The 9,654-nt window shown below is 49.1% G+C and overlaps 1 protein-coding gene across 6 annotated transcripts in view; it reads left to right on the top strand.

Annotated features, from left to right (window-relative positions):
* The first annotated feature begins 4,720 nt into the window (after nt 1-4,720).
* CELF5 (CUGBP Elav-like family member 5) overlaps nt 4,721-9,654 on the top strand; it is a 34,295-nt gene continuing 29,361 nt past the window's right edge. For 2 of the 6 annotated variants that reach the window (XM_027900966.1, XM_027900968.1), the window contains exon 1: nt 4,728-5,044. In XM_027900966.1, the coding sequence (XP_027756767.1) occupies nt 4,771-5,044 (274 nt within the window). In that variant the 5' untranslated portion in view covers nt 4,728-4,770. Of the gene's footprint in view, nt 5,045-9,654 lie in introns of all 6 variants that reach the window. The other 4 variants (XM_027900967.1, XM_027900965.1, XR_003573168.1 and 1 more) reach the window with 3 other exon arrangements.

Genomic DNA, 9,654 nt, shown 5'->3' with positions numbered 1-9,654 from the left:
TTTCCTCTACATGCTATACTGTTTTTTTGAGTGAAGGGATTATTCTACTTCAATTGGTTTGTCTGTAGAGGTTGAATATGCACAACACAGGTGTCTGTATTATAAAAAGAAGCAGCATAGTGTTTCACAGGCTGCCACCTCAACTCTTTTATACAGGCACCCTTCTCTGTAGGTTGCTTTGGATTTCTGTTTTAGGAGAGTGTTCTGTAGTGTTTTTTCTCATGATATGTTCCCAAATACTCCTGTTATATAGAAGTAGTCAGGCAGCGGGCTGCTCCAGGTCACGTGAAGGGCACACTAAAATGTGAATCATTCAAAGGAAGTGGTAACTAGGAGGCCTGTTAAATAGAGGGGAAGTTAAAGAATATCCACAGAGAAAAATGACAAACTATGGAGAGAGCGGAGAGAGGATATCTTATGCTTGAGCTCTAAATGGATCCCACTCTGTGATCAGCCGCAGCAAGCACAGCTTTCCTCAGCAAGACTTATCCAGACTACAACAGCTTGCGTCTTCCATCTATTTTGGGGTTTTCTCTTGTCCTGGTTTCCATAGTATCTGAATGCTTCATGCTCTTAAATATATCTGACACTTACAGCACCTTGGTGAAGTAGGAGGTACAAAGGCCCTTGCTCTTTAGAGCTGCCGGGGCTGTATCAGCTGAGGGATGTGTGGAAGATGTGGAGTGGAGTACTGAATTGAAAATGCTCTTTTTTAGGGGCTGGATTTGTCACTGCTGGATTAGCCTTTCACTAGGGATAGCAGGAGAGAAAAAAATCTTTCTTCATAAAACTTCTCAAAAATATTTTGAAGGGCTCAGTGCTGTAGCTGCTTGCAGCAGCGGTGGAGATGAGTTGACTTGATGATTGAGGCATTCTCCTCTAATCTGGTGTTCAGCTACTCTCTCTTCAGGTGTCACTTTTCTGTCTTTCATATGCTTTGCTTTCAAGCATTAGAAGAAACAGTTTGCAAATAACCTGAACTTTTTGTGTAATGAGCAACAAGGGGGGGGTTTGTTGCCTTTTTTTTTTCTTTTAATCAGTCCTCAAAGAACAGCTGCTCTTGATCAGAAAGATATCTGGTATATTTGATATTCACTTCCAATTTACCACTGTTATAGACAACGGTTGTAAAGTCCACAAACCTTAAAACTTAGTTAATTTTTGGTTTCTTGCAAAGTTAAAATGGTAAAACTCCCTAATCTTAAATTGATTGCTAAAACAGATATCCAGTGAAAGCTAAACAGCAAGGTCTTGGTAGACAAGAGAGGATAAAAGCTTATGGCAAGTTATATCCTTTTACCCAGAGAGGCTGTTTTTCTCAGGCTGGCAATCTGGCTGCAGAATCTTTTGTTCCAGACCAGAAGCAATCACGTTACGGGAAGGAACTTGCCTGAGTTACTACCTTTTTGCTTGGGTATTTTCTGCCAGGACTGTCTTAACTGGTCCTTTGGCTATTCTCCCTGAGGAGCAAATAGTAAGAGAGGCAGACTGTTTTGAAGAATCCTGGAAAGATCCCTTTGGGATTTTTCTTCCTCTTTTTTATTTTTTTTTCCTGGGCTGCAGTCAGGATTTTCTGCTTTAAGTGCTGTCTCCTAGTTAATGTGGAAATTCAGAGGTCCTTCTCCTTTTATTTTCTCCATTCCTTGATGCCTTTAGGAGCCGGACTGGGCAGGCACTCCTAATGCAAAGTGTACCTTGCTGTTCCTCTGTCCTTTGTTTAGGCCCTTTTCAGATTTGGACCACTGGACTGGACCTCTTCACCTTTTACCTTAAGCTGTCCCTGTCTAAATCCAAATACTCATCTGCCACAAGAAAGGAGAGTATAGATAAGTGTGAAGAAAGCGCTTTGGGTGTTTTTCACTAGCAAATGTCCCTCCGCAGAAGAGAAACTGTCTGAGCACATAATGTGGTTGTCTTTTAACAGTTCTTTTTGAAGCAGCATCTCAGGTTTGGGCAGAATCTATTCCTTCATCCTCTGGGAATTGTGCATCTGAGCTCTGCTGTGCAACATGTTTCTTCTGCATCTGCAAAGGTGACCTGTCATTTCCCTTTGTCTTGATGCTATAACTATCTTTTATCTACCCCTTAATCCCGTTACTCTGGTATATAATTCTCTGTCTGGCTCTGTAAACTCCAGGTTCTGATTGACAGCTGTTCTATTTTTCATTTACCAGAGGTGTTTTCATGTCTATTGTTCTCTGCTGCAGTTGGGGGGATTATGATATGTCCACTCCAAAAGATACTGGATATATCTTTCCTTCTAAGTAGACATTTTCTACCTGAGGCACTGGGTCCTTCAAGCTGTAATGTAAGTCAAGAGCAACTTGTGCTGCAGCAGCTGATGTGAAAAAGCAGGCTAGGCATGGAAGGGTGCTTCAAAACATCACTTGCTCAGGTATGATTCATCTAAGGTGAGGATTGCTGCTGCTGTGATAAAGATTTCTTGTTTTTAAGATTGCCTTATCTGTTTGCAGCTGTTAAAAAAGAGAACAGTTTGACTTGAAGTAGGCTTCCCAGCTGATGCATCTGTAGCTTCCAAATAGGTGGCAGAACCCTGGCAGTCTCTGTAAGATATCTAAACAGAAAGTTTGACCAGTGTGGGGAGATAAGGGGTTTTTTTAGGGTGAATTTTGGGAGTGGTACCACCCTCAAACACAAGACAGCTCTACAGCAAGAGTCTTGGGACAGTATGAAGTGACCCCTGGGTTCAGATCAGGCTGAAAAAGCTGCAGGCCTTTGTGAGTCCATTTCTGTGAAAAGCCTGTGTGCAAATTCCAGGCTCTTGAATCTGCTGGCCCTGAGTAAGTGTTCTGGCACCTCCACACACAGGTGGGGACAACAGTCAGTGCTAGAGAAAGAAGGATACAGATCTGTAGCTTGGAAAAGGGTTGAGATTCACTGCTGAGCTCGAGAGTGGAGTAAGTCCACAGTGCCTCCCTCCTGAGGGCCAGCACGTGCCTCTGGTTCTGCAAGGGCCTCTGTCATTCTTGCCATGACTTTAGTCTGGGAGCCAGGTGGGTGCTCATACATGACCGGTATTCTCAGTTCTTTCCTCAGCTCTGTAGGATTGGGACCCCTCTTCTTCCCCCGATAACACCTCCCCTTTTTCCTAACCTTTCCTGCACAGCTCTCAGTATTGAAACCTACTGCACGTATCTCCTGTTACAGGGGCCTGGAGTCAGCCTTCTGCCTTCCTGGGTAAAACTATGCTTAACAGATCTGGGTTTGAGGCAGTGCTCTGGGAGGTGAGCTGGCATGTGGGGTGCTGCAGGGAGGGGGTAGGAGGAAGGATGGGACTTGGGGAGCAGGCAAGAGCCTTCTGAACTGGGCTGCTATGGGAGCTGTTGTTGCCCTGGATCTGTGTGTTGGATAGTAGGGTCACCCCTACACTCCACTGCTGCCTTCCCTCTGCAGGATCCAGGGCAATAGTAGTGGGGGATGACAGAAATCTCTTACTAGAGAGACTAAACAAAGGGAAGGGAGGCCAGGCTGTGCCTGCACCACAGTTTTTTTTAAAGCCTCAGGCCTGGCATGCTCAGTGGAGCTGAGCACTGGGCTCTGCCACAGCTTTCTCTACAAACAATCCAGCAAGCACCCCCTTCCTACTCCCAGCATGAGGGCACAGAAGTGTTTTCATCTTCAGGGACACCGGGACAGGATGACAGGCTAAAATGTATGGTGTGACAGAGGAAACACTCTGTGGAAGATTCAGGCAGTGTGTGGCTCTGGGTGGCAGAGCAGCATTTGGCTGCATCCCCTGCAGCTGCCCCTGCAGCTCCTGAAGGAGCACACGCCTTAGATGTGCTGTGCCTCAGCATCACCCTGGCGTGACAGCGATGGAGCAGATAGGTGAGACAGCCTGGGTCACCTGGGCCATGCTGCTTGGAGCACTGACTCCCTCCCCCACAGCCTAACTGTGTCTGGAGAAGCCAGTGGGAGAGCAATCCACATCCTCACATGGGAATGAGATCTGAAGCAGCAATAATGGCTGCTTCAACATGGATATGCAACCAGCTTCTGACCATCTGGCACTATCTGACACAGGAAGTAGCTGGGAATGCCCTCACCAAGCCTCAGTGAGGAGGGAGCTGACCTGCTGGGAAGAAAAGGGACTTTGCCTAGAAGGGCAGGGGCAGAGAGACCTTCCCGGGGTTGTAGAGCTGGGGCCATGTATCGCTTCCCATTCCAGCTAAGCCCCTTCCAGCACTGGTGCTTGTGCCTGTGCTCACCACTGGGTGACAGCTCTGTTAAAAAATTTTTGTGGTTTAAATAACCTCTTTGCTTCCAGACCCTCGTGCTGAGACACTGAGAAAATGGAGGCAAACGCTAATTTCTGACACGGATGCAGAGGAGCTCTGCCTTCGTGGGTGCTCAGAGCTCTCCCCTCCTCCCGTTTCCTAGAACTTGGGCCCTAAAAATACAGCTGGGGAAGGGCGTCGTGTCTCCCCGCTCGGCCCTCACGTGGCGGCCACAGCTGCTTTGCCTCCTCGCCCGTGGCTGCCAGCACCTTCACGGCTCTCCTGGCCAACCCTCTCCTGAGGGACCCTCACGCCCCTTTCTCGGGGGTCTCCCCGTACCTCTCAAGGGGCCCACCCCCTCCACGCCTGGGGTGCCCCGGGCCTGGCCTGGGCTCCGCGCGGCCGGCAGGGGGCGCTGCGCGCGGCTCTTTGTGGCGCCGCGGCGGCCGCGGCGGCGCGGGCGGCGGGGCTGTTCCCGCTCCCGCTCCTGCCGCGCTGCCTCCCCCGCCCGCAGCCGCGCCGGGCGCGGGGCATGGCCAGACTCACCGAGGGCGAGGCGAGGAGACAGCCGCCGCCGCTTCTGCCAGCGCCGCAACCGCCGCGCCGAGCTTCCCCCATGAACAGCAGCGGCGGCGCGGAGCCCCCCGCGCAGCCCGACAGCATGAAAGACCTGGATGCCATCAAGCTCTTCGTGGGGCAGATCCCGCGCAACCTGGAGGAGAAGGACCTCAAGCCGCTCTTCGAGCAGTTCGGCAAGATCTACGAGCTCACCGTGCTCAAAGACCGCTACACCGGCATGCACAAAGGTGAGCCCGGCGCGGCGCGCTCGAAGGGCGGCAGGCCCTGGGCCGGTCCACGCTTGGCCCACTATGATGTGCCCTTTCTCTCCCTCACCCTCTCTCACATCCATCGCGCCCCCCGATCCCTTGCCCCGGATCGGGTCCACATCCTCGGCGCCCACGGGCAGGACTCGGTAGAGCCCCGCGTAGTCCTCCTGGGGCCCCTCGGCCGCCTCGTGAGGCCTGGCGCCGGGTTGTGAGGGGCTCAACAAAGGTCCCGATGTGCAGCGTGGGGCGGACCGAAGCTGCTGCGGGTCGCCCTGGACCCTCGGTGGGTTGCTGGGCCCACCCCTCACTCGCCCCTTTCCCCGCGGCTAGGGCCGCCCCCGGCAGGGGTACGGCACTGCGGTTTGAAAATCCGCACAACAAAGAATATTGGCCACGCATCTGCTGCTGTCAGTGCCGTTTGGGGATAGAGAGTGCCTGGTTGGTGTCAGGCTGGGGGTGGATGAAGGGTTTTTCCTTTGCTGAAGGACCTTTAGTGGATGCTGAAAAGTTTGAGCAGGCTCCTTTAGCCGTGCTTATTTGTGTTTGAGAGCTGTATTTTGAAGAGCTGTCACGTTCAGGGTGTCCGCTCCCTTCAGTGAAGCAGTTCTACGCCACCCTGGCAGGTATTTGGGATCTTGTGACCAGCACCACTCCAGCCAGGAATGGGAACTCATAGAGTTGTTTGCTTTAAGATCCGAGGGAGTGATGGCAGCCCCACTCCCTGGCACAAGTAAGAGCAACCTGCAAGGAACCTACAGTAAGTACCCTGAAAGCTGTCGGTGCTCAGCCTGGGCCACTGTGCCCTAAAATGATCCGTGATGGGACCATATGTTGGTGCATGCTGGAGAGTGTGTGTCACATTCAGTCCTGATGCCTCAGTTTTAGGAGGACGGGTAAGGAAAACTGAGTACCTTGGTAACTCAAACCATTCTAGACTGAAGAGAGAGGAAAGAGGACAACAACCTTATTTTCAAACAAAAGGCCAAATCCAACTCCAGCACAAAAAGGAAAACACTTAATTGAAGCCTGTGGGGGCTGGGCTGACTTGAATTAAGCTGAAGAAGTGTGTCTTTTTTGTGACTTGAGCATAAGAATGCCATGTGTCTCTGTATGCGAGGAACTGCATCCAAACCTGCTGCCAGTGAGTTGCAAGGTTTCAAACTCAGTAAGGAGGAGAATGGGCCCAAGGCAAAAAAGGCAGTTGTGTATTTCATTTCAGGTGATATCTTAAATATAGACTGTGTGGTCTGAGATCAACTTCTAGGCAGGAGACAAATTCTAGGGATCTGCTTAGGTATGGAAATTAGAGGGGGCAGCAGTAGTATTAGTCAGATGTGTGTGATACTAACTTGCTGTTAAATGCAAGATTTCTGCAGCAAAATGAATACATCCTTTTGATTTTGACATTTTTTTTGCATAGATGCTCTGTTGTTGCTCATGGGCTGTTCTGTCCAGAACAGGTGCTCTGTTCTGCCCAGAAAAGGCTGTTGAGATATGTAGGTTCTCTGATGGCCATTGTACGGTAGTTTCTACACACCTTCAGTTTCCTCTGCCCCACCTCATGCTGTTATGTACAAAGTGAGAGGCTGAGATTCCTTCCCTGGTGGCATGAGTTTGTATGTACATCCTCAGCCTGTTTTGGGAGTAAGCAATGTACCTCTCCAAAGAAGTAATTTCTTCACAAGGATGTTGAGGGGGAGGGGTTAGCTTGTGGTGAGGGAATTAAACCCACAGTCTGGCCCACCCTGACCCCTGCCTTCCAATCCCATGTTACCAGGTTTGGCTGCATTGGCTTGGGCTCTGTGCAAGGAGGCCATCCTGGTGAGGAGCCGCTGGCATCAGCAGTCCTGGAGGGTGCCAGGCATGACCCAGGAGCTGCAGTGGCCTGGAGCACCGTCACAGTCCCTGATTAGGGGATGGTTTGGCAAATCGAAGAGCTGCGTGTTCATTCCTCCACCGTACTGAAGACATAACCTTTCTGGGGCAGTTGTAACTGCAGACTCAGTGTTCTCTCCCCATGTTCCCTGAAGTTGCAGTGAGATCCAGTTGACAGCTCACTTGCAGCTTCCATCTGCTTTTTTCCTTTCTTTCCCCAAATGGGAGAAAGCAGTTGTGTGAGAAGCCAGCAATGCTGGTAAAGCCCAGCAGGTCCTTTTGTATTCCCTTACAGCTTGACATGGAGCTGAGCAGCCACGTCTGCTCCCAGGAAGGAAGAAAAGGTAGAAAAGGCCTACCAAGGACAGGAGGATGTGAGTTGGGCTGCAGTGTCCAAGAGCTGGCTAGGACAATCCTGTATGGATGCTGAGAATGGATGAACTTGGTGGAGGCAGAGGAGGATCTTACAGGTCTAGAAACATGAGCTCTGTTATGAAATGGTTTTGTTAGTACCTGACTAGTCATGTCTCAGCAACTTGTCTACTGGTAGTTGATATTGTTCCAGCCTACTATTATTCATGAGGCATTTTTTCTGTATATGTTAATCACAGATACATTTGCGTGTTAATGGCAGTGTTTGTCTCAAAGCTAGTATTTTCATGGGAAGAACAGGAAGGTCTTTGAATAGGCTTTTGGAATGGGTCAAAGGAGACTGAGTAGGGATAATCAAGTGGAAGGTTTTTTTGCCTTGTGTTCCAGGATTAGGCAGAAGGCAGTTCTTTTACAAGTGTCAACTTGATGGGGTTTCCGAGGAATGCCCATACTTAAGGCTTAATTTTCTTAACAGAATTTTCTGATTACTATAGCACAGAATTTATTACTAAAATAGCATAAGGTTTCTACAAGCAGAATCACTATACTACAATCTCTAAGTAGTGTAATACAGAATTTATAATACAACTTATGATTTCTAATCACCTGGACCTCTTGCTAATCAGCTTTACAGACAGTGCTGTGGGTGCTGTTCTGTGTCCCTATGCTGACGTGGGTCGCTGGCACTGCCCGGGGCCTTCCAGGCTGATGTTTCTTAACACCCTGAGCACTTCTTAACACCATGTCCCGTGTCTCAGCAGGCATGACTGACTTGGTGTTGGAATTGCCCGAAGGGGCATAAGCCTGTCTGTCTGAGCTTGCTGTTAACTAAAGCAGGACATGTGGAAGTGAGAAAACCTAGTGAGAGTGACAGGCTCCTCTGCACCTCTGAGGACATCCCTTCACTGTTGAGCGGCTCTGTGGGTGACTCTGTTAATCTCAAAGTTTTAGGAGTCCAAAGAACCTATGAAAGACACGGTAAGCAGAATCCTGTTGCAGCATCATAGGGGGTAGTTGAAGAATAAGTGTGCAAGAGATAATGTCTCTTCAGGAAGGAAATTTCTTTTCCCCAAATAATTGTATACACAATTCGGTTTAGAGTGTGGTGATTCTGCCAAACCCTTTCCTGTATTTGTGACCGGGGCTTTGCAAAGAAAATGGAATTGATTCCTGCATCCTAGAGGACAGTAATAATGTTTCCCTAAAGATGTAGCTGACATTTTTAGCTCCTTCCTTTCCACAGTCAGTACAGCCTCCCAGATTCTTGCCATTGGGGAAGTAAGAATGAGGTTGAAATGAGTGAGTTGAATGTCCTCATAGCTGAGAGACATGAAGAGCTTGGGGATGGAACAGTGGACCAGGCTGTCCTGTGCCTGTAGGCTTCCTTGCCCCAGTCCAACCAAGACAAGCCTGTTTTTAGAGGCTGCCTGAGTGCTATTTCATGCATGAGTGAAGAGAAGGAGGTACAAGCTGGATGCTGCCAGGGTATTGTGTACCACGGAGTCCCAGCGGGGTAGAGGGGAGAGGTCCAGACAGTCCCTGTCCCACATCCACCTTTGGATCCACAGAGAACTGAAGCAGCTTTAGAGTACCCCAAGCCAGGCACAAGAACGTGGAATCAGAAAAACAGACCTCTGTGGGCCATAACAATGCATCTGCAGCCCAAGCACAATAGTGTAGACCTAGATGTTTAGCAACAGCCGAAGAGACGTGTCCTGCCTTTGCTTAGGATGTGAAATGCCACTGCCAATAGGAGGGGGTTGAATAAGGGGGTCAGGCGCATTCTAGCATTTGAGTCTATTCTCCAGTGCTTTGCCTATCCTCATCTGAAACAACTCAAGTGATAGAGCTTCAAGCACTTCCCTGGGGAGATCATTCCACAGTCTAATAAATCTCTTTCTGCTAGGAAATGTTTCTTGATAACCAGCCAGATTTTTCATGTGCTTAGTTTCATTTGATTAAGCATCAGAGCACCCAAAGACAATCCCTCTTCTTCCTAGAGGGGCTATAGTTCTTCCCCTCCTCCCTTGGCTCCAGTGTTCAGCTAAGATGTTGAGTCATATCTTGACTAAGAATGTCAGGATCTGGCCTTTTCCCTGTGCTTTTTATCTTGCTTCCTAAGTTGGCCCTTGAAGAATGCATTATGCTTTGCTGGTCTCTGGATTTCCTTTGTCATGCATATGTATGTTGGCATGTGTTTGTGCACATCCTATTGCACACAAGGCCAGGGCTCTCCTTCTATAGCTTTCCATGATTCATGAATCTGGACCATGAAGTTTTTGAATGAGGCTAAAATCCCAGACACTTTTCCTCTTTCCTTGCTTTTTTTTTTTTTTTTTTTT

Source organism: Empidonax traillii, unplaced genomic scaffold (assembly GCF_003031625.1).
Source record: "Empidonax traillii isolate 1590-97213 ecotype Southwest subspecies unplaced genomic scaffold, ASM303162v1 scaffold761:size885847, whole genome shotgun sequence".
Classification (NCBI taxonomy): Eukaryota; Metazoa; Chordata; class Aves; order Passeriformes; family Tyrannidae; genus Empidonax; species Empidonax traillii.
This window is presented reverse-complemented; position numbering and strand designations above follow the sequence as displayed.